General features: G+C 41.9%; 1 protein-coding gene across 4 annotated transcripts in view; it reads left to right on the forward strand.

Annotated features, from left to right (window-relative positions):
• Positions 1-24,602, forward strand: part of Cacna2d3 (calcium voltage-gated channel auxiliary subunit alpha2delta 3) — a 903,262-nt gene that overhangs the window by 672,434 nt on the left and 206,226 nt on the right. For all 4 annotated transcript variants that reach the window (XM_074043965.1, XM_074043966.1, XM_074043967.1 and 1 more), the window contains 3 exons: positions 2,627-2,698; positions 4,067-4,147; positions 10,077-10,151. In XM_074043965.1, coding sequence (XP_073900066.1) covers positions 2,627-2,698; positions 4,067-4,147; positions 10,077-10,151 — 228 coding nt within the window. The remainder of the gene's footprint in view (positions 1-2,626; positions 2,699-4,066; positions 4,148-10,076; positions 10,152-24,602) is intronic.

The following is a 24,602-nucleotide window of genomic DNA, read 5'->3' on the forward strand; positions in this document are numbered from 1 at the left end:
TACCTCAGCAGCAGCTATAGGTTGGGGGCCACAGAAAAAGCAGGGGCCCCATAGTGAGTTTGGAAGACAGAGGGTTTTGGGCCATGGTCGGTTATATAACTTCTACTTGGTGGTCTCAAAAAGAACTCTTGCCTCTGGCTGCTATTTCCTATAGCAGGAGTACAGAATGCCTTTTGGTCATAAAGTGCTTATAGTACAAAATGAACTTTCACATCGCTTTCCTTCACCATGGAATGTTTAAGAGTCACAGAGTCCAGACCTGGATTGACTGGGAATGATGGGACGGGTGGGTGCAGATGAAGGCACTCGTGTTGTGTAAGTGCTATTTCTGGGCTCCCACCAGCCCTTGTGGCCATATCATCAGCTAGTGTGCATGGCAAACCTATAGGTTAGGTCCAAGTCCAAATTTGGGCCAGAACTGCCCTTAGGAGAGGAGTACATGAAATCATAGTCCCACACGTGATTGCTGGCCAGACTGGACTCACTGCATTTCCTTTATTTACCTGGAGCTGGTTACAAATGAGTGGTTTCAGTACAAATGCAATAGTATAGGGATTTTTTAAAGTAATGATGCAGTAATTACATTTGGAATTAGCCCCTGTGTGATGTTGATACTATATTCTGGCTTAATATTTGGAAGTTCATTTCCCATGATCTTGTATGTGTGCCAGGACAATTACTAGTGATTTATAACTGATTTTTTACTGGTTGCAGGAAAAAAAGCTTCATTTCTCATTACTGTCAATGGTATGTTTTGATTTCATCCATGATACATGTTGGCATTGCTTGAAATTTTGATTTGGGTTGCAAAGTGGAAGACATCCAGGGTTATGGATCAGCTCAAATCAGTTTTCTGTGTAGCATTAGGGATTAATCAAGGAGTCAGAACATGGGAAGGGTTCTAATTCTAAGAGAACTGTTTACTGTGGATTGGTTCTGCCTTTGAAAATGGCATCGTGTGCCTCCAATGCAGCCATAGTATACTTTAAGTATTTTTAGCAAGATGTTAGGTCTGTGTTTCTATACACTGTCATATACTGTATATACTGGTTGACTTGGTTCTTGGCAAAAATAACTGTCAAAATTGTCTCATAATTAATATTATTGGTTAATATAGAAAGCACATATATGTGTGTATACATATATCCACATAAATATACAGAGAGAGCCTACATGCATATTAATATGTATGTATATAGCAAGTGAGTGAGAGAGATAATTGTATTAAAGAGTTGGCTTACATGATTGTAGAGTCTGATAAGTCTGAATCTGTAAGGCAGGTTGGGAAATTGGAAATTCCAGCAATAGCTGATGTTGTAGTCTTGAGTTTGAAGGCAAACTGGAGTCAGAATTCCTTCTTCTGTGTGGGACCCACCTTTCTTTTTCACTTAACTTTCAACTGACTGGATGAGACCCACATTATACAGAAAAATGCGCTTTACAGGAAGTATACTGATTTAAATCTAAGTTATTTTCTAAAAAGTACCTTCCCAGCAACTATCTAGACTAGTTGTTAATCGAATAAGTGGGTACCATAACCTAACCAAGATGCCACAATGAGTTCCTGATGCCACAATGAGATCCAAGATGCCATATGAGATTCCTGTTCATTTTACTTTTCATGATGTGAAAAGCTTTGGTCTCTCTTTGAACTCAGCTGCTTCACTAGCTGTGTGACCTGGAAGGCAGGGAAAGGGCACCAGCATCCTTTGAGCACGTACCATTGCATGGTACCTGGCATATTTTATCTTCATAGCAATGTTGGGGAACAGTTGGCATTACTTCATGTGAGGACATGAAGGCTTAGCTGGTGCAGTTATAGAAGATTCAAAGCTGAGAATTAGAACTAGATTTGTTTGAACCAAAGCCTATTACTGTGTGCTAGGACTCTGTTTCCCCATTTGTAATTGAAACAAAACAGATATTCTTGCCCATCTCCCTCTCAACACAGTGTGAAAAGCACTGTCTCGGAGTGTGCACTGCATAATCCAAAGTGTTACAGTTGTGTATCATATGCCATAATTCAAGGGTCGTTTTTTCAATAGAAATGATTGGCTTCACGTTTACGATTTTTAGGTCATATGGTAAGGTAATATTTTGTCGTTTGTTTTTTTTCCATCTGGGACTAGCATTCAAGAATCTGTAGAGGTAAAAGGACCTTGACTTGCCTGTGTTGGGGAAAATAAGTCCTTCTGGATTCTGTGGTTTCCAGCAGGGGCATTTCACAAGACCCCCTAATGCTTGTGCTTTCCGATCATTCATTTTTAGATTGAGGGGAAGCACTAATAGTGTACAAATTGAACATAAATGTCTGGGAAATAAAACAGTAAAATCAATCTGTGGTAATAAACCAAATCACTAAGCTCCACAAGGCTTTATTTGAGGAAAAATAGCTGAAAGCGAACCCATCAGGTGGAGTGACTGATGGTGGTGTTTCCCCAGCTGGGGGCTGGGACTGTCATCTGCAAATGTGGTGAAAAGACACAACTCCTCCCTGCTAATGGCTCAAGGGGTGGTAGCCCTTCTTCAACAGTCTCTGGTCAGAGAGGATGTGGTGGTCAGGGGAGGCCTCTGCCCTGAGATGTCCACAGCAGTTTTGGTAACCAGCTTTTCTCTATCCATCCAGCTTGCTGATGATCAGGGCCTTGTCCTGATGACCACAGTGGCCATGCCTGTGTTTAGTAAGCAGAACGAAACCGTGAGTATGGGTGCTGTGCTTTCTGCTTGTTGCTATAAGGCTTGTTTCTCAGACCTCTTCTCAGTCTTGTTCTGGTGACATTTTTCCCCCTAAGGATGGACTGTATATAATTTTTCTTAGTGTTTCATCCTACTATGAGAACCATCAAATCAAAAATGAGAAGAATTCCAGTAGCATTATTTTAGAGTCTTAGCATCTTCAGCTCCTTTCCTAAATTTAACTGTTAATTGAAGAGAAACCCAAGGAGAATCATTGATTATGGTAGACTTACCTCTCTTTGATTTATAGTTTTCCACCTTATATTAATTTTCTAGGGTTGTAGTAACAAAGAACCACAAGCGAGGGTTGCCTTAAAAAGTAGAAATTTATATATTCACAGTTGTAGAGGTGGAAGTCTTGAATCAAGATGTTGACAAGGTCATGCTTCCTTCAAAGGTTTTAGGAAAGGGTCATTCCTTGCCTTTTCCAATTTCTTGGACCTCAGGCATCCCTTGGCTTATGGTAGTATCACTCCAGTCTCTGCCTCTGTTTTTACATGGCCTTCTTTTCTGAGGTGTTTCTGTGTCCTCTCTTCTTACGAGTAGATCAGTTACTGGATTTAAGTGCTACTCTAAATCCAGGACAATTTCATCTCAATATCCATAGTTATTTAATCTACAAAAACTCTGTTCCTACATAGCTTTACATGAATTTGCTTGGACACTATTCAAAGCTCAGCAGCAGCAGCAGCAGAAACAACCAACAGCATCAATTTGCACATTATATCTTATGACCTTTCTGAGATGAAAGTTTCAGCAAATTACAATAGCCACTTGCCTTAGAAACTCTGAGATCCAGAGGCCTATTCTTTTACCTTGTCCCTTGATTCCAACTTGCTGCTAAAAACACTAGTGTTATATCATCTCTGTGATTATCTTGTCTCTCTCTCATGGGCACCAGATGGCAGTGTAAACGGAGAAAGCAGACACCATGCTGTCTTTCCTATAAAAAAAAAGAAAACTTTCCCAAGAGAAATTGGTCATGATTAGAGTCCTTAGCTGCTGAATCTGTTGAGCTCTTTAGCATCATTTTTTTTTTTTTATTTTTAGGAAGGAGAAGAGGGAGGACATTAGAGTGAATTGGTTTGAATGTGTTGTGTTGTCTGAGACACTACCCTTCTTGGTTAGTAATAGCTTAGGTAGAGGACAGAGAATAGAAGGGATCCTTCTTGGAGATCTGGGTAAATCCTCAGTCCGTTGGTCTGGGGAAGGCATTGGGCAGTCATCTATGGTGAGTTCCTACTCGTGAGGTCCAGTTTCTTTTGTCATGAGGTCCAGTTTCTTTTGTCATATTAACTTCTTATTATTTTTCAATGTTTGTTTTCAACAGAGATCAAAGGGCATTCTTCTGGGTGTGGTTGGCACAGATGTTCCAGTAAAAGAACTTCTGAAGACCATCCCAAAATATAAGGTAATGTACAATGCATTCAGAGTAGTAGAGAAACCAGGAGCAACATTTTTCCAGAAGTCAGGCTCCGAATTCTACCTGACTTTAGAGTAGTTACACCTACCCTCACCACAGTCTATTGTCTGTCTTTATACCACTTGCACAGTTGTTTGACAGTTATTGATTATTTAGATTGACTCTATTTTGCTTTATTACCTCCTCTTACCTTAGTTTAAGAATATGTGTGAAATGGTGAGTTTTGATGTGATGATTGTATTTTTGTGACAAATGCAGGGTATTGACATGACTGGTGTGCCTTTTCAAAAGATGGCCCTGACAATTCTTGGATCCCATGCAGGAAACTCCCTCTTGTTCTCTGGTGGGAAAGGAAGCAAATCAACAAATGGAAGGGGGTGACTCCCTCAAAACCAAACATGGACACACAGAACTGCTCCAGGCCCTTCTGTGTAGGGAAGTATGAGAGGGGTCAGAGCATAGCCACCACACTAGTTCCTGATGATCCACTAGGCAAAGAACTCCACCAGCTGCACAGGGGTTGAGATCACATCATTCCTTCTACTCATCAATTGACAAGGGCTCACTCTGCCTCCATTTGGAGGCTAGGAATCTGGGACTGTTGGGTGCCAGGGGCACCTTCCTTAGTTGTCTTACCTGATTTGCTGAAGTCTGATTCAGGGGTACGTCAGCCTTCATGGGCTTCATGTAGAAAAAGGCAGTGATTAGAGCTCAGCTCTGGAGTTCTTAGCTCCATTGTTGGTGAGCTGGTGTGTACAAATACCTCAGATTCTTAGCTCTCCCTCTGTCAAATGATGACAGGCAGTGTTGTCCAACAAGACCCCTGCAATTGTAGTTAAGTTTCCAGAGGCACAGCGGATCTTCTATAATTCGCATAATTGTTGTAAATGGTAGGTCCTCAGAAAATAAGGGGCAGAGGGAGGCTTTGTAGCCTCTAAAAAGAGTAAACTTCATGTTTGCCAAAACCCTCAAACCTAGGTGTCCAGCACTGCTATACTAGTGTTTAAGGAAGGAGATCCAACTGTGGAGAATATTTCCAAATAATTCTTAAAGCTTTTTTCACATGAGGAGATTAGAAACCCAAGCACCAGGCTACTACTTGATATATGTCCACTAAATCCAGGAAGAAAGGATATAAAATGGAATCAGAACAATTATCCCGTGGGCCAGTTACTCAGAGTTTCCTCTACCAGGCAATGTGCTAAGCTCTTTATAACATTGTGTCTTAAGAATAGGTAGGCATGATTTCACCCCCATTTTACAGATAAAGAAAGTGAGGCACAGAAAGCTTAAACGTCTTGTCATGCTTTGTAGCTTGTAAGTAGAGAGCCGTTATTTTAGTCTTTCTAGCCATAGTACCACAGTAACAACAGTGAAAGTTAAAACAATAGTTAAAATGTTAAAATAAAATCACAGTATGAATTAAAATACAGTAAAACATTTACTGGACTTTTTACTGCGCAGTCGGTGGAGTCTAAAGTACTGAATATGCATTATTCTCAAAGAAACCTTATATTCTCATGAAGTGGGTACCATTTGGCCCCATTTTTAGTTGAGGATGCTTGAAAGAATGTTCTCAACACCACTCACCTAATAAGAGACGAATGAAACAAAGCATAAAGAGAGAATAGAGAAAGATCAGCTATGGGAAATCAACCATCAGAGCTAGAAGTACTGACTCTTGTGTTTTCCACTTTCCTGAAGGCTAGGCTGGAACTGGAGACACAGGTATGGTGTATGTTGACCTAACACATCTGCCCCTCCTTTGATTTTCATAAAGAGCCTGGGGAAAGGTATACATGTCCACCAGGGACAGCCATGGCCAAAAGGAGAAGAGTACTCCAGGGAACAGACTCTCAGTCATACCTTGCCCTCCTCATTAACACCTTGAAATGATGAGTCAGCTCTTGGCTCTTGGGGCTTTCCCAGAAGACATTATTCTTTCTTTCTCCCTTAGCTTCACAGATTTTCCCACAAGCAATCAGACTTCCTGTAATTTTTATTAAGAATTCCAGACACCCCAGCAATAATTTCCAGACACCATGGCCTCTGTTACCATAACGAACCATTGTATAATTGGGCTTACTTTGTTAGCCCGAAGGCTCTCCACTTGGAAGGGAAGTGCTCTTCTCCCCAGGCTGGGGGCCTGTGTGGCTCCCAGCCTCCAGGGGAGTAAGCTGCAGGTCTAGGGCCCATTTGGCAGCCCCACGTGCTGGAAGGTCTTGTGTCCAATCTGTTCTCTATTACTCTGTGGGACTGCACATGTGAATGGAGAGGAAGACTGGCTTGATTTCGGATGAAACAAGAGTTAGGGATTTCATCAGCATATTGATTTGTGGCCAAAACCAAATGTTTGCCATTGTCATTTTATGAAGTTTTGATTCTGAGAGACATTCGTCCATGGGATATGTTTAGAGGTTTGCAGTCTCTCTTTTTACACCTCTATCAAGTGATATCTAAGTGCCACCAACCAATAGCACAACGTTCTAAATATTTTCTCAGAATGTTCAGGAAAGGATTTTAACCTGAAGGTTTCTGAATGTTAGGAAGATTCTAAAGTACAAGGCTGAGAAGAGCTGACTGTGTGTGGCAGAGGACTTTTTCTTTTTGGTTCATTTTTAATATGTACTTTGGTTCATATTTTTAAGATGACTTAGATAATATTTGAGTAAAGTGATAAACATCTTAAATAATGCGAATTTTAGCTGAGTACCTGCCATGTGCCTGACATTGTACAAGGGGCTACCAAAATCAAAGATGAGTGAGGTGGCTCCTGTCCACAGAGGCCTCTCTCGCATAGAAGTGTGGCCTTGAGTGGTTTCAAGAACAAGACAGATGAAGAAAGGAGAGCTAGGTAGGACTGAGGGCAAGAAAGTAGGTGCAGCATTTTTAGACCTTAGGGTAAAGGATTTATGGAAATGGAAAGGAGAGAGCCAAGAATAGGTTCAGGAGAAACATTTTACAAGAGCTGATTCTGAGGCTGGGCTTATAGCCTGAGTGAGAATTTGCCTGCGGAAGGCTGCAGACAGCTGGCACTGTAAGAAGGATCTGTGTGGGAGAAGTAACCGCAGGGTACTTGCTGCCATGTACCCTGAGAAGCAATAGGTAGAGAGAAGAGGGTGGGGGTACTTAGGCAGGGGCCAGAGGCAGGGAGACCTGACAGGCCCATGGAGTCTGTCTCACACACAAAGGGACCTTTTGTTGGTCTTACACAACAGGGACCCTACACCACATGGTCAGTTACCTTTTACTTTATCAGTCCTTGAGGCCAGAATAGTAGTTAGGACCACTGTCAAAATCTAATGAATTAATATGGTAGTGGTAGGGTAGGGAGGCGGGGTTGAATCTAAGAAATATTTGGGAGAATGATTTAGTGATTTCTTGGACTGAGTGGCCAGAGATGAAAGAAAAAGGCTAAGGAGAAATTTAGGTGCCGTGAGGAGAGGAACATACCACTTACTGAGAGGCAGGGAGGAAGAGCACCAGGAAGGGAGAGTGCCTTCATTCTGTGGGTAAGCATGAGGCATGGTCAGGGGGAGAGGATCAACACCTTGCTGGATGCGTAGACTGCCATTGAAGGAGAAACTAGGCAGCAGAGCTCTAAAGATGACAGCACTTAGACACTGGTTGTTGAGATTTTTCCAGGGAGAGAAGACAGTTAAGGAGGACATGGACCAATGGAACAAGATCTGAGGGACAATAAATTCTTGCAGAATGGTGAAGGATGAAGAGGAGGAAGCCCAGGAGGGTGGGGCTGGAAGCTGAGGGAACAGGGTTAAGGAGTGAGCAGTCAGCTAACTCATAAAACTAGGAAGACTCAAGAGAGAGGATCTGGTAGGGTTAGGCAATTAGGAGGCCACTGGCACTGTGGCGAATGTAGTTGTGTGGCATTTTGGAGCGTGGGGGTAGCAAGAGGGCACAGGCTGAGTCCAGTGGGTTGGGGCATGAAGACAGTAAGGAAGCAGGGAGAGCAGGTGGACAGTGTCTGGAGGAGGTTGAAAGGTCAGCTCTCCTGCATTCCAGGAGAAGGGAGCAGAGAGGTGGGCTAAGGTTTCTAGAATCTGTGTTAAATTCAATTATTTTCTTGTTTCCTTGGATTTCTTTCTTTTTTCTTCCTCCTATCACTCCTCTACCTCCCTGCATCCTGATTATCTCGCCATTCATTTTTAATCATGTGATATGACCTTTGCCCTGATGGGTGGAGGCAGGCATTAAATAATCAACCTTGACTGATGCCTTAATTAGTAATAATCAACCTTGCAATTGATTATTATCATTTTGACAAATGCTATACAGAAAAGCATGGGGCTTTAAGAGGAACCCTACCTTCTTTTGAGACCCACAAGTCAAACAAGAAGAACCAAAGTCATGTCCATTTGAAGAAACAGACTACATTAGCTAACTATAAAATATAATGTGTTTGGTCTGATGTTGAGTTTGAATTTTAGTCAAATCCCTCTTTTGCCTTTAATGGAAAACGTCAAACTCTCAGAATTCTTTTTGACCCCTCCAGCCCATATTAAACTGGGACTTAATAATGGTAATTAATGCAGTGTTGACTTTTTCCAAAAGACAAGATGAAAGAGACGATATACATCTCAAAGGGTAGGAAATCTCTGGTTTATCTTTCATGGCATAATGAAATACACTTTTATCATTACAGTCAAGTAGAATCTTATTAAGACTTGCTGTGCAAGGTAACTGCAGGGGAAATGTCTGTAGTCCTTGACTACCACGTCCATATTTGCTTTATGTAATGCAACGGAAACTTTTAATTGCTGGTGTTAAATTCTCTGAGGTTAATTTCACGTCACCTTGACGTTAAGCTAACAAGCAAGACAGGGTCACTTCTGGTTTGTAAACTCTGTTGTCTGGATCACTTAATAGTCATATTTATATGAATGTGAGTGGCAGAGAATTTAAAGAAAAATAAGTGAGGGCTCACAACTGTGAAATAATTCCTCAGAAAAAAAATAGAGAATTTTTTTTCCTCTCCCTTTTCATTGCTGTAGCAAAAATGGGTCACATTTTCTTCCTTTAGAAAGAGAGATCAGTATGAGTTTTATGCCAGGGGCCAAATACATGAATGATTTGTAGGTAAATTTATTGTAGCCAATGGGTGCACTCAACTGTGTAATAGAAATATTGTCAAAAAGCTGGGATTATTATTTAAATAAGTGCAGTGTTAAATTTGATTACATACTTTTTAAAGCTAATAAAACATTTCATTGCTCGCAAACTATTTCCCATAGTCCCATGTAGTCAGAAAACATAAATTAAGTGAGGCTCTGCATAGAAAATTACCCAGGGTTTGTGTCGGTAGAAGCATGCATGGAAAAGCTTGGCAGCCACACAATTTAAAGATGAGTGGATATGAAGGGCTTGGCAGGCTCCTATACAGACTAGTGGGGACACTTTTATCCTTGAAGAATTATGGAAAATGACAGGACAGGAGTGAGCATGTTTAAGATCACTCCTGTGGGTTTGAGATTATAGTAATACTGGAAATGAAGCAGTGTGAGGACCCCTCTTCCTCACTCCAGGTAGAGAGGAGATGTCCTAATTGAAAAAATTCTGTTCACTTGGATGTAGAGCCTGTCCAGAAGCATGAGCTACTTAGTTGCTAAAGAAAATAATTGTTTTTGTTTTAAATAAATCAAAATAAAGCCCTTGGGTGCCAACGCGGGGATGTGACATTTTAAATTGTGCTATTTGCTGAGCTTATCTATGACGGGTCTTCATTTCTACCAAATGTCAAGGATCAGTGCCTTGCATTCATTTTAATGAAATACCGTGCTGATAAGGGTTATGAATGCCAACTTTAAGCTGTAAATTACTAAATGTCGGGCTGCTTTATGCTTTGTGAATTCTCCAGGGAGCAAGCTAATGAAGGTTTCTTTCTTGCTTCCTCTTATAGTTAGGGATTCACGGTTATGCCTTTGCAATCACAAATAATGGATATATCCTGACGCATCCAGAACTCAGGCCGCTGGTAAGAGAACTGTTCATTCTTGCATTTCTCCTTTTATGATTTTAAAGGATTTTCTTCAGCTCAGCAATAACAACACCTTACAGCAGTTTTCACTTTAAAACTGCTCAATTCAAAGTATTGTATAGTATTAAAACAATACTATTGTTTTAATAGTTTACAACTCATATTTGACCCATAATATAATCAATAATGTAGGCTAAGTATGTTTTTATCATGTTATCATGTTTTCTTATGTAAAGCCATATATATCTAAATGCATTTATTTCAATAAATATCTATCAATATCAATATATGGCTAGTTTTTGCTTAACTACAGACAGCTCAAATTCATTATAATGGATACTTCTATACAACAAATGCACTCCCACATTCCGCCCTGTACACCCTTATTGTAGGTTACTCTTGATACCACAAACCCTGGAATTTCAGACACAAAATCCCTGAAAATTCATTACAATGAGATTGGCCCCCAAATTACATTATTGAAGCCCAGTACCCTGTTCATAGAAGCTATTCAACACCTTTTTTGTTGAATCAAAAGAGTTGAGATTTTTCCCACCTCCTGTCCAAGTCCCAGTGCATAAACATATTTTTCTCAGCATCTTTTTAAACTTTCTCTGATGTAGAGTTAGGCAAAATCTAGGACAGCTAATGATCTCATCAAGGATGATCCCTGGGTAGAGGCTGTTCAGAGCACTGTGTCAGGACAGTGAGGACTCAGAGGGGAAAGTCAGGCTCTTCATAAGAGGCCCCCATCCACTGGCAGTATCTCCTCTGGACTCTGGAATAGCACTAGCAGCAAGCATGCTACCTGCTTGCCTTCCCTGAGCTAGTTATGTCATGTGTTGCAAAAGATGGCCCTCTGGGCTTGTGTGTATTTAGCTAATTTTAAAGAAGATATAAAATTGGTAAGAGTAATAATATAACGAACACAGCCTTCTAAACTGAAAAAGCGAAGGTCATTCTCTCCAGCAGGTCATTTTCTCTGGCAATCCTCAGACACACACACATAAGCACACACATGCATGTATATAAATGCACATTTACTGTCCAACCCACACATCTTCATCCCTTTCATTAGAATTAGGGAATAGCAGCAGAGCCTGCTAGGCAAATGTTTGTTGGCAATGCATCGTGAGGACTAGTTTGCTTCTCACTTGCATCATTGTTTAGAAACAGTTCATGTGAGAACTCCATCATCATCCAACTTTGCTCTAATCGCCCTGGTATTAATGGAGTCATGACCACATCATGTGGATCCCATATGCACACTTTCAGATGGGACTTATGGTAATAATTGATTGCAACAATCTTTTTTTTTTTATCAGAAAAGGACTGAATTAACTAGTAAGCTAATTCCAAACATAACTCAGAATTATTGAAATATATTATTGAAAAAGCCATGGACTTTTTAAGGATATTTAAGTCTAAACACATACTTGAATATAAAAAGCTTAATGCAATAGCCACTTCCAGGCTGCCCAGTGGGTTGTTTGCTGAGCATAGTACGAGTTACATGCTTGTTGTGACTCAGTATGGGTTACCGGTGCTTATGTACTCCAAACTGGAATGGAATGGAATCAATGAAATGATCAAAACCAAACTTTCTGCCAGCAAATGAACTAATGTCCTGTGTATCGGCTTTTAAAGGGTGAAGGAAATGGAACCAGATGTAGAAGTCACCATGGTGGCTTTCCTCTCTCTGCAGCAATAGAAATGGTCAGCTGCTCTCCACAGTCTACTCAAAATGTCTTTCTAATCTTTTACATCTCCTAGTCATGCAGTAAATGGCATTTTGCAAATAGTCCATCTAATGCACTTTCCAGGGTTGTGAACACTAAGAAGTAGCTAAAAGGCTCCTGGGAAAGAAGATCAACCCAGCCGACAGTTTGTCTCCTGATAATAAGAATGCTTACAAATCCAAGTAATTTCTGTTCTTATCATTGCTCAAACACTGGCCTGAGTGGTTTCATCAGAAGTGATAGACAGGGTCAAGTTGCCCAAGAAAACACCACACATCTCACTTGTGAGAAGGCAATTGATTTATGACAAGGACATACGGAATGGGCAGACCAGTGGCCACCTGTCCCATTCATCTGTCTTTGACTCCTAAACTGTTAGGTATTTAGGAGATAAGTTAGGGGATGTCATCATTGGGGATTATATGAATTAACTGATCCAAATGAGATCAGTAAGTGTAGTCGACTGTGCCTTGAGTTTAGCATTGTCCTTCTAAGCAAAAGACAGTAGCCAAGTGGAAGGAACTCAACTTTACCATCACACAGATTGTCCTAATCTCATAGGTCTGCTTCATGCCAGCTCTGTGACTTTGGGCAAGTCACACAGAGCTCTCTAAGTATCATTTTCCCTTGATAATCCTGCAGTAACCATAGTGTCATAGCTTGGTCATCTGAGTAAATGGGTTAATACCAGCCAAAAATCTGGTGCAGCAAAGGAGGCTCCAGGCCATTGTGGTTCTGTGATCTGTGCTCTGTCATTATAAGGTTGGGAGGACATGGTGGTGACAGATGCCTAGGAGCATTTAAAGAACATATTTTGATTATTCATTTGGTTTAGGTTGTCAGGCTAAGCATTGGCAAGGGATCATGTGCACACACACCACACACACACACACACCACACACACACACACACCACACACACACACACACACACACACACACACACACACACACACACGGGTTTGGTTTTTCTTTGTTTGTTTGTTTCATATAACAATCTTTGCCCAGTCTGGGCCAGAAGACAGGTATATACCCCTGCCATGTGAGAAAACCAAAGGTTTTTTATTTGTTTGTTTTATAAGTAGCAGTAAGAATAATACCAGAAGCCACAGAAACTGAAGAACCATAGTTAAGAGTAGCCTGTATATATGCTACTTACTGGCTCTGTCATTAATAGGTTGGTTGTTCATTTCTGTTCTGTTCAGTTGTTTCTGCATTTTCCCTTCTTCCTCACCACCAGTCCACTCACTACATAGTAGGAACACAGAAGATAAATGAATGAAGGAGTCCTTCCAACACACTGTTTTCTTTCCTACTTACTTGGGGACTTTCTGGAGGATGTAAGCAATTTCTTAACTTCCTCTAGTGATCTGGTGTCTATGTTGGGCGTGAATTTGCCCTAGCCAGACTGAAGCACAGATAGGAGCAGACAGCGGCTAGCAGCTTCCCTGGCTAGCTCAGGCAGGGATCCTCATTCAAGCTCCATTCACCTCTTCCCAAGCCTAGCCATGTGATGGTATCCTTATAAATGGATGTCGCCCTTGGTTCTGGCCAAGGCTGCCAGATTAGCACAGTGGGTGTCAGCATGAGGTTGTGGCTAGCATGGGGAGGGTGGAGCAAACTCATTTAAAATAACTCACCCTCCCTCTCCATCTACCACTGAGGTTGTTCCTGCCCCTTCAGCCAGATGAAAGAAGTGGGTTTTTCTGAAGCGCAATACCAATATTTTTCTAATTTGTCCAATAAAATCTTTTCCCCACACTTAGTGTTTGGCTTGATTTTATCCAAGATTTTCTTTCATCTTGTATGATTTGGGTGTGAATCATGAAAGGTTTCCAAATACAGCTCAGACCTAGGAGACTTACTCGGTACTCACTTAGGTCTAATTGATAAAGTGGCTGCAGTAATACTTTCCTGTGATAACCGGACTCTGTGTTGTCCTACTCCAAGTGTTTCTTTACTACTCTGTCCATGCCACTGCCTTGTAACTTCTTGTGAGACCCACTGAGGTTGATGTGACAAGCCTTTGCCAGTTCCTGGTGTACCCAGTCCTATGTTACCCTAGAGGCTGACGTAGCTAACATCCTCTGCTGGACTAGCAGGCCTTCCACCATGGGGGCTAGCACCTATTCTCTGAGTGGGGAATAAAACCCCAGCACAGCAAGTGGCATTAAGGCATTAAATTTAGCCCCTGAGAAACACTTCTTCTGTAGTTGTTACACACCTGGAATTTTTTTTTTTCTTGGTCTTCACCACTCTTTAACAGTCAGGCTAAACATATTTCAGATTAAACACTGTAGATTTCATTTTCTTGATCTTTATTTTCCTTTTTCTCCATGGATGTATCTTAGAATGTGGAGACCTGGATATATCTCTTTTTGTTTTGCTCAACAGGAGATGCATGGAAGAAGGACGAGGAAGGGGCCATCTTTAGTATGACTTACATTTTTGTTTGGTGATCTATCTGCCCCCCTTTTGTAGAAAAAAAAGGACATTTAAATTGATTTAAATTCCCCCAAGGAGGTCTGGAATGTGACAGGTAGTCAGACCCCCAGAGTCACAAAGAAGTTTCTCCTCCTTCCACGAGAAGCCTTGAGCAGGCAAAATCTGGGACTCATTTCCATAAAGCCTATGTTGAAATCTGCCCAAGGCTGTCTGTTCTGTGTCCACAGGCCCAGTAGATCAGAAAAAATGCTGGAGGAATTCTTTTCAAGATGAAAATTTGCCAGTCACATGGGCCACTGTGTGATGAGATGGGAGGGGGAAATGAAACATTCATTCAGTGTTCATTGGATGTTCAGTATGGTCTAAGCCCGAGCAAGGTTACTGAGATATGCCCTGTCTCAAGAAGCAAAAATCTAATGAGAAGAATAAGACATGAATATAAGGAACTGTGGACATTAGTGAAGATGGATCTTTTGTTTGCTATTGTTGCTGTTCTTACTAATGTTTTTCTAACATCCTTTGATTCTTCTTTGTAGTACTGACTCTGCTCTAAGTGTTTTCCATGTGTTAATGCTTTTAATTATTAACTAATGGAACAGCATGCTTAGGGTACAGGAACTTTGCAAATACCCATAGCTCAGAGAAGGACAGAGAGAAGAGAGATCTGGGAGGGAGGTATGTCTAGAAGGTATTCTGTGCAGCTGTGAACATCAGGCTGAGGAGGTGGGGTGCTTTGTGAAGGAGGTAAATATGTTACAGATGGAAAGCTGAGGCTCCATGCGATAGGGTCACTTCCCCCAAATCACATGGCTAGAAAATGCTAGAACCAGGAGCCTTAGCCCAGATCAGTTTTGATGTACTAAGTTCACTCTGCTACATTAACTGAACCAGAAACGGCAGGCAGAGGGTGGGAGTGACACAGATGCCTTGTCTCTGTAGCCACATGGATAAATAGCAGGGCGATCGTGGGATGGTTATAGTTAGCATCTGTCTAGACTTAGCACTGTCCAGTAAGAACATACAAACATGAGCCATGTTATAATTTAAAATTTCCTAGTGGCCACATCCAAAAGAATAAAAAAAGAAATAGGTGAAATTAAGCTTAATAATGTATTTTATTTAACCTAAATATGCCAGATAGTGGTGCTTCAACACAGAATCAATATAAAAGTTACTAATATGATATTTTACATTGTTTCATACTAATCTTTGAAGTCTACTAATATATATTTTACACTTAGAATATATCTTTTTTTTTTTTTTTCATTTTTCTTTTATTATTCATATGTGCATACAAGGCTTGGTTTATTTCTCCCCCCTGCCCCCACCCCCTCCCTTACCACCCACTCCACCCCCTCCCACTCCCCCCCTCAATACCCAGCAGAAACTATTTGGCCCTTATCTCTAATTTTGTTGTAGAGAGAGTATAAGCAATAATAGGAAGGAACAAGGGGTTTTGCTGGTTGAGATAAGGATAGCTATACAGGGCATTGACTCACATTGATTTCCTGTGCGTGGGTGTTACCTTCTAGGTTAATTCTTTTTAATCTAACCTTTTCTCTAGTTCCTGGTCCCCTTTTCCTATTGGCCTCAGTTGCTTTAAGGTATCTGCTTTAGTTTCTCTGCATTAAGGGCAACAAATGCTAGCTAGTTTTTTAGGTGTCTTACCTATCCTCACCCCTCCCTTGTGTGCTCTCGCTTTTATCATGTGCTCATAGTCCAATCCCCTTGTTGTGTTTGCCCTTGATCTAATGTCCACATATGAGGGAGAACATACGATTTTTGGTCTTTTGAGCCAGGCTAACCTCACTCAGAATGATGTTCTCCAATTCCATCCATTTACCAGCGAATGATAACATTTCGTTCTTCTTCATGGCTGCATAAAATTCCATTGTGTATAGATACCACATTTTCTTAATCCATTCGTCAGTGCTGGGGCATCTTGGCTGTTTCCATAACTTGGCTATTGTGAATAGTGCCGCAATAAACATGGATGTGCAGGTGCCTCTGGAGTAACAGTCTTTTGGGTATATCCCCAAGAGTGGTATTGCTGGATCAAATGGTAGATCGATGTCCAGCTTTTTAAGTAGCCTCCAAATTTTTTTCCAGAGTGGTTGTACTAGTCTACATTCCCACCAACAGTGTAAGAGGGTTCCTTTTTCCCCGCATCCTCGCCAACACCTGTTGGTGGTGGTGTTGCTGATGATGGCTATTCTAACAGGGGTGAGGTGGAATCTTAGTGTGGTTTTAATTTGCATTTCCTTTATTGCTAGGGATGGTGAGCATTTTTTCATGCGTTTTCTGGCCATTTGAATTTCTTCTTTTGAGAAAGTTCTGTTTAGTTCACATGCCCATTTCTTTATTGGTTCATTAGTTTTGGGAGAATTTAGTTTTTTAAGTTCCCTGTATATTCTGGTTATCAGTCCTTTGTCTGATGTATAATTGGCAAATATTTTCTCCCACTCTGTGGGTGTTCTCTTCAGTTTAGAGACCATTTCTTTTGATGAACAGAAGCTTTTTAGTTTTATGAGGTCCCATTTATCTATGCTATCTCTTAGACTTAGAATATATCTTAACTCAGTCTAATGTTTCAAGTTCTGGAAAGCCATATGATCTGGGACAGCAAAAATCTAAAATGTGACCACACATTTAGACCTTTCCAAATAAAATGGATCATAGTGACTCCTGTTCTTTAAAGTGGATTAGGACAGTCCCAGTTTCTACTGATACCACTGCTTCCCCATCACGTGTGTCATCCTGGAAGCCTGCGCTGACATTTTTCCTGCCCCCTTGTGGCCTGCCAAGCCTCTAGAGGTGGAAGTGGAGGGGGGTGTCCAGAATTCAAGGGGAGTTGGCTTGATGGCCAGGTAAGATGATCTTTCTAGTTTGGCTTGGAGCTCTGGCTATTTCAGCCCTGAAGGTTTACTCCTAAACCACACTAACCTCCTAAACCAAACTGTGCCTCAGAGGCTAGTGGGATGGGGGTAGATTTGGGAGAAGAAGCACCAGCTACATCAGGAGAGCCTGAGCCATCAGGTCATCTAAACGAGGATATTTAGACAGCAAAACCATTTCTAGGTTCTGGAAAACCTAGGCCAACCCTCCAATAAAGCCAAATTCTGCAGATAATGATGTCATCTTCCTTAACTTGTTAGTCTTACACCTTTTTGGAATTCCATAGTGCTCTTCCAGCCACCACTCTCTGCAGCCTGGGTTCTAACATGTCACCAACCTTTCCCTGTGTCGCTCCTTGACTGCCCCTGCCCCACTCTAAATGTTGATTCTTCTTTGTTCTGTGGATGCCTGAGTACTTTATTTTTCTGTTCCCTTTTTGCTGTTGTACATCGTCCATAGATGGGCCCCTGGAGAAGATAATTACGTAGAGTGACATGTAAATATTATCATTCTTTGGTTCTGTCATATAGTACTAAATGGACACTGCCATGGGTACATGTTAAATACTAATTAGAGAGTGCAAATCTAACACTAGTTTAAATAGAACTTTGAAATCTAGGGGCACCATTAGAATTCTCACGTACACCATGTGCACAGAGTCTGTGTAATTCCAGAGTCTTAGATGTGAAGTTTAAATGGGATCTTTATGTAATTTTGCATATCCTTAGTTGTGGCCTTTAGTCCCTTACTCAGAAGTCCCAAGCTCCTTCCTGTTCTGAATGCTTGTGCTTGCTCCCCTCAACCTGGAGTACTGTCTGCCCCACATCCTCCTGGCTTTTCCTCATCTTCTACCTCTCAGCTCAGTTGTCACCTCAGAGGAGTCATGCCTTTTCTTATTGCTCTCTATGTCCCCTGCTTTAGTTTCCTCAGGTTACTTATCACTCCTGCCAAGTGTCTTGTGTGTTTAAGTTCCCCCTACTATCCTTTGGGGACTTTGCTGCTACACAAAGAGAGTGGTCAGAAAGTTGGAAGAATGATTGAGATGATATTGGGTGATGCTTATGGTTAGAGTCTGGGAACCAAGTCCCTACAATAACTGAGAAGTGCCGGTGCCACACATTCTTTGATCAAACATTCAGTCCTTGCCATGTTAGGTGCATGTGTGGTTGGCCTGCCTTCCTCTCTCTCTGCTCTGCCCTCTGTCCTCCTGCTTGCCTACAAACATTCATCAGAGGTGTTTTTTGTTTTTTTTTTTTGCATCAAGCCTGGCATTAGCTAATGGAGACAAAGGAGAGGCTCACCACACAAAACTGTTCCACAACACCATGAGGGACTAGGAAGAGCAGTGAGCTCACAGAGCAAGCTTCTGTCTTTCTCAGTAAAGGGTGTCCTCAAATGCAGGAGGGCTTAACAGAGGAGGTAGAGGAGAACCTTCCACAGCCCACCCTGGGAATATTTCTTTCCCTCAGCAGGGGTTCCACACTCTCCCCAGGCAAGACCAGGAAGCACTTCTTTCTGTCTCATGACTATGTGTTCCGTGGGTGCATCCTGCATCATGCACAAACCTCTTAGTGATCTGCAAATGCTCCCAATCCCTTCTCAGCCTCTTTGCCTTCTGCTTTCTGGCTGATGATGAACTGAAGAAGACCATCCAGTAGGTGGCGCGCGGGCATTGCTGTGTGCTGCCCCCAAGCAGATGATGTCTGGCCTCAGAACAGAGTCCAGGCAACCATGCTTAAGCCCAGCTGGAATCCACCTCATTTAGTTTAAAAGAAAGAATTAAACGATGCTAAGTAAGTGTATCTGCTCAGAGGAGCAGATCTCTGAGAACAAATAAACAAGACTTTGTGATCCCCATGGAGCAAGCTGTTCGTTTTGAAATACATCATTTGGGAAAGGAGACACCAGAGCCTTGCATGCTTTCTTCTTGATGAAATCATTCAGGACATGGAGTGGGAGCATTGCATCTCTGAGGGAAGGCTCAAATTCCTGATCTTGGGAACTAACTAGGCCAGTGGAGCCTGGAGTTTTCAGGTGGAGTGATGCTCAACCCTGCAGACCTCAAGCTTTGTCCCCATGTTCTGTGCCTAAGTGTGTGCTAGGAGATTTGGGCAAGAGATGGGGTTTGGAAGTCAGTTCCATACGTTTTTGTTTTGTTTTGTTTTGTTTTAGTGCATTCGGAGTGCCTTACTAGTTAATCTCTGGATGCTGGACTTGACAGCATGTAGGAGACCAGTAATGACAATGCAGCAGCTACCCAGAGTGTTAAGGATCTGCCCTGAGTCCTGCCACCTGCCTGGGCTCCTTAAGTTCCCATATTACTGAAATGTTAGCACTTATCATAGAGAGCTTGCCTGTGTGTGAAGATGGCCCATATGCAACAAAATGTTTTAAAAATAAAATTAATGAGATAAATAAATCCTTGAGAGAAAAAACAAAAGAATGATTTCTGGTCCTTAAGCTAAGGAAAGTGTCAGTCAGAAAGTAAGTTTGGGGCAGTTTTCATAAAAACAAAAATGATGGTGGGCAATGTGGTTTTTCATAAAATTTAACTTATTCAACTGTAAGAAGTGCCTCAATTCTGAAGCTGTGTGCTCAGGTTCTCTTACAACATCATGTTGGGCTAAAGAGCCACCCTCAGACTCCCTGACATTCTCCCTATGCCCCTGGATGCCAACTTGCATTGAATACAGGTGGCTCCTCACTTTGAGCTGCTGGTGGGGTTTGTGGGAACACCCACAAGATAATGGAGAGAGGATTGGGGGCATGTGTTCATGCCTGTGACTCCAATCAAAAGCCAGCCCTTCTCTGTGGCCTTTTTGTTCTGGGCTCCTACAGCTGTTCCTCTCTCTGTTCCTTCCTGAAGAGTAGGAGAAAAGGTCCCCACCGTTTCTAGTCTCAGGGTCCTGCATAATTTTTGTAGTTTCCTGTGCCCTACGCATACCTTTACAATAGCCTCTTTATTCAACCCTCCTCAGTCAGCTAACTTAACTGTGCTCCATGTTGGAGCCCTAACTGATACAAAAGTAGAAGATAAGAGGTTTATTTCACTTAAGTCATTACCAGGAAAGAAAGAATGAAAGAGAAAAGGAAAGAGGAGAGAGAAAAAGAGTGAGTGAGAGACATATTGGTTCATTATTCATGTATTATTAATTCATTTACTTCTTTGTCTCCCGTTGTAGTAAGAGTGGAGTATTTCCACATACCCTTCTAATAAGTTTCCCTTTTGATCAAGTTATTAAGAATTGGCATTTGTTGCTTACAACCAAAGCAGCCTTACTAATGTAGCTGTGAAATCCCCAAATATGGCATCCACTGCTGGACATGGCTCTGACCCCTGCTCTCAGGGAACTCACAGTCTGACACCCCACCACAGCTCAGCCCCAAAGCAGTATATCACATAGACCATTGAGTTTGGGTTCCTCACTACATTGAAGAATTATCTGGACACATCTGCCCCAGTTGCACTGAAGGCAGCCTGATGACACTGATCGGATTGTGTTCTATTCACACCTATATATCCAAGGTCCGATAAGTTACCTGGAAAAGGAAGTAAAATGATAAATAAATGGAGAGGGGGGCCAAGCACCAGTGGCTCACACCTGTAAGCTATTTGGGAGGCTGAGATCCAGAGGATCTAAATTTGAGTCTAGTGGGACAAAAAATTAGACCCCATCTCTACTAATAATTGGGCACAGTGGCATGCACATGTCATCCCAAGCTATGTAGGAGGCTGAGATCAGGAAGATCAAGGTTACAGGCCAGCCCAGGCCAAAACAAAGTGTCTGTGAGACCTTCTCTTAATGGAAAATAGCTGGGCACACATGCCATTCTAGCTACAGTGGGAAGCATAAATCCATGGTCCAGGCCAGCCTGGGCAAAAAGCAAGACTTTGTCTCCAAAAAGAAGCAGAGTACAAAGGGCTGGAGACACGACTCTAGAGATAGAGTGCCTGCCTCACAAGTATAAAACCCTGAGTTCAAATCCCAGTACTGCCCAAAAAAGAAGAAGAATGAGGAGGGAACACCCACACAATGAAACAGTGTATTCAAGCTCCATGAGTGGAAGTACTGACAAGTAGAACTTATGAAAGCATTTGGTGGGGAGTGCATGGCTGAGGAAAGCAGTAGGGAGCTTGTTTGTAGCCTGTGCTTGAGGTCATGGTTTCTGATCCAGTCCAGCACAATTTGGAGCAGGAGGGCCCTTGGGATACCTAAGTGAGTAACTTGCTCTTCTGTGTGCTGCTGGAACACTGCCTCCTTCTGCTTTCCTCCCTCTTCTTCTCCTCCCCTCTCTCTCTCATCCCCTCCCCTTCCTTCTTTTGTGTGACATATATTCATTGAACACCCGTCATGTGCCAGGCACTCCATTAGATGTCAGGGAACCAGTGATCAAACAAGACAGATATAATTCTCCCTTTATTTGGTGTTAGCAATCTCAGAGAGAAGATGGGTTTTTTTTTTAAGCTCTTAAATAAGTAGATAAATAAAAAAACATCACACATGTGGGATAAGCTCTCCAAGAAACAAGGATATGAGAGAATGAAAAGTAGGGAGAAGCACCTACCTTATTTAGATATTAAGAGAGACCCCTTTGTAGGCATGGCATTTTAAGTTGAGCCCTAAGGGGTGAGAAAGAAATCTCCACATAAAGATTATAGAGACTAGACCAGGCCAAGGAAACAGTATATGAGAAGACCATGAGGCATGGAGGTGTTGGATATGCCATGCTCTGAAATCTGTAAATAGATTTGGGAAAGACTTTCAAACCAGTTTTATTGACAAATTCCTACATGTACCCCCAAGGTCTTAGTAAAATGGTCACATATGAGGCCCAAGCCCCATCCCCTTTACCTTTTCACATGTGCAGTGTGGCTTACTGCTGCCAGCAGCTGTGGAAGATGCTTTCTGACATCTAAAGTCCGCTCTTGCTAGGCATGCAGCAGGTCAGATGCATCAGATGCCAAATTAGCATCCTTCCACCAAAGGCTGATGAGCACTGCCTCTGGTTGGATATCACCCAGGTGCATATTCTACCAGGTTTCCAGAGTTCCTCAGTGGGGTGGAGCTCCAGATGCTCACAGTGATGACATGGTTGGTGATGCACCCTGTCTGTTGAATCCCATGGCTGAATCATTATGCCATGTCCCTGCTGGTGTCTCCTAGAAACCCCTCTCAAATGCAAACCTTGCACTGAAATCCTTTCTTGGGATCCACCTCTAAGAGAACTGCACTGATTTTGTCTTCAAAAACTGATTTGCTCTAGACTAGAGCATCAGTTTTGAGTGTGTCCACAAAGAAGTTTACATTAATGTGAAGGCTGTAGGCATGCTTTCCATTCTCTAACAGTGCATGTATTTCCATCACACATCCATCTTCTGGGAACATCCACATTTGTATTGAAGTCTACAAGAGAGCATCGGCTTCATGTTGTTGATAATAGAGCATAGGCACTGAAAGGAAATTTGGCTTAGAGATAGAAGTCTCTGCTGCTTTATTGATGAGGAAAAGGCTTTTCTTTTCACTGGACACATGGCTGACCTTTGTTTTACTAGATTAATTTCATATCTAGAATGCCCCATCTTGGATGATGAATTAGCAATAAAAAGCTCATCAAAATGTAATTACAGGCAATGTGTTGAATAATGATCTCTTAAAAATTCCTATAGATTTGTCTGCACCTCCTTCCCCTCGTGGGAGAAATGAGCCTCAGCTACTAGCTACAAGCCCAGCTCAGGAATGCAAACCCTAGCCATACTGTGAGGCTGACATGTGAGTGCTGGCTTCTATCATTGCCCATTGTCATCTCCTTGATCAATTGCTTTGCTCTATGCAAAGCACATCTTTATATAATTTAAAGGACCATCTCCATGGGGGTAGGAATACACAGGAAGTGCAGGCTCAAGGCAGAATGAAACCTTCCCCTCCTCCATCTGTAGCAGCATGTTGGGGAGAGAGAGTTATTAATTAGAATGTTAACTGCCCAGACAATAGCAAGCAGACCAGCCCAGAGAAAGCCTGAGTGACAAGCATTAAGGCTTTCATAACTGCAGTTTCTAAGAAAGTTTGCTCCTCTTTCAAATAGGAAAGCCATCTGCCCCTAAGAGGAGGCTGAGCTGCTTAAGAGATGCTAGGCTTTCTCTAGGAGCCCATCCTGACTCTCTCCAGGGAACTGGAATGGACTACAAGATAACCCAGCCCTGCCCTCCGGGTATTGAAGGGCCTATAAAATCCTACAGCTGGGTCTGACAACAAACTATTCAAATGATCTGACTGTGCGAATGCCCACACTCATTTGAATAACTGAAGAATCCAATCATTTGAATGCCAATGATTATTCTTCAGAGTTTACATTTTAGAAAGACCTTGCATCTGAATCCCCCTGAGAGCATTAAATTGCTGTCTAATTAGCAGTCTCAAATTATATATATTTAAAAGATAATGAAGGGTTTGAAGACTGTTGGAATAACTGGTTATACATTTAAATGAATCACTAGAAATTTGTTAGTAATGTGTGGAGTTTTTTATTTTTTTTTATTTCTTGCTTCCCTCTTTGAAGTTCAGTAGACTCAACCTCACAGGGTTAAGTCTGGTAGCGGTAAGATAAAGGCACATGTTTTTAATTATTGCAGCCCAAATACCCAAATAATTATAAGCAGCTGTCATTTTTATATAATCCTAAATGATAAGAACCAAAGAATGTAAATAAAATTGTTCAAACCATGGACTTTTTGACACACTAATTTTATCCCTATCACACCTCCAAGTTGACCATTGAACCTTGTTAAGGAGCACACTCTTACTCTTCTGCTCTTTGCTCCACTTTCATTAATCACGTGATAAGCAAATGTGTTTCTAACCACACCTCCCAGGTGCCACTTCCATGTTCTCTGTGGGTCTTTGCTGGGCAAAAGGAAACACCCAAACATTTAGATTACTGCAGCAAGAAAGTCATTTGACCAATACAGTCAGGGCTTTTGCTGAAAGTTCTTTGAAGCCTGACTTGCCCCTTTCTCCTTGGGATGGGGTCTATCCCTGTCCTCCCTCCATTAGGTGGCATAGTAGGATTGTACCCAGTGACATTTCTTTAGCTTGTAACTAAAGTTTATATTGGGTTATTTGTATACCAACCCAGTGGTTGTACACCATTTGTTCAGGGTCAAAAATCTCAGGTAAGCTGGCCTGTTGGCTCCAACCTATGAGACTCTGGGTTAAGCTCTGAAATTCAGTGTTTTCTGTGCCTGTCTTTCTCTGGAAAGTTGGGGGACACTTGAGGAGCAAGCTAAGGGGACATTTACCATAGCCATAATGGCTTCTCCCATTTGGACTGTGTCAGTTAGCTTTTTGTCATGGTGACAAAATAACCTGACA

Source organism: Castor canadensis, chromosome 10, assembly GCF_047511655.1.
Source record: "Castor canadensis chromosome 10, mCasCan1.hap1v2, whole genome shotgun sequence".
Lineage (NCBI taxonomy): Eukaryota > Metazoa > Chordata > Mammalia > Rodentia > Castoridae > Castor > Castor canadensis.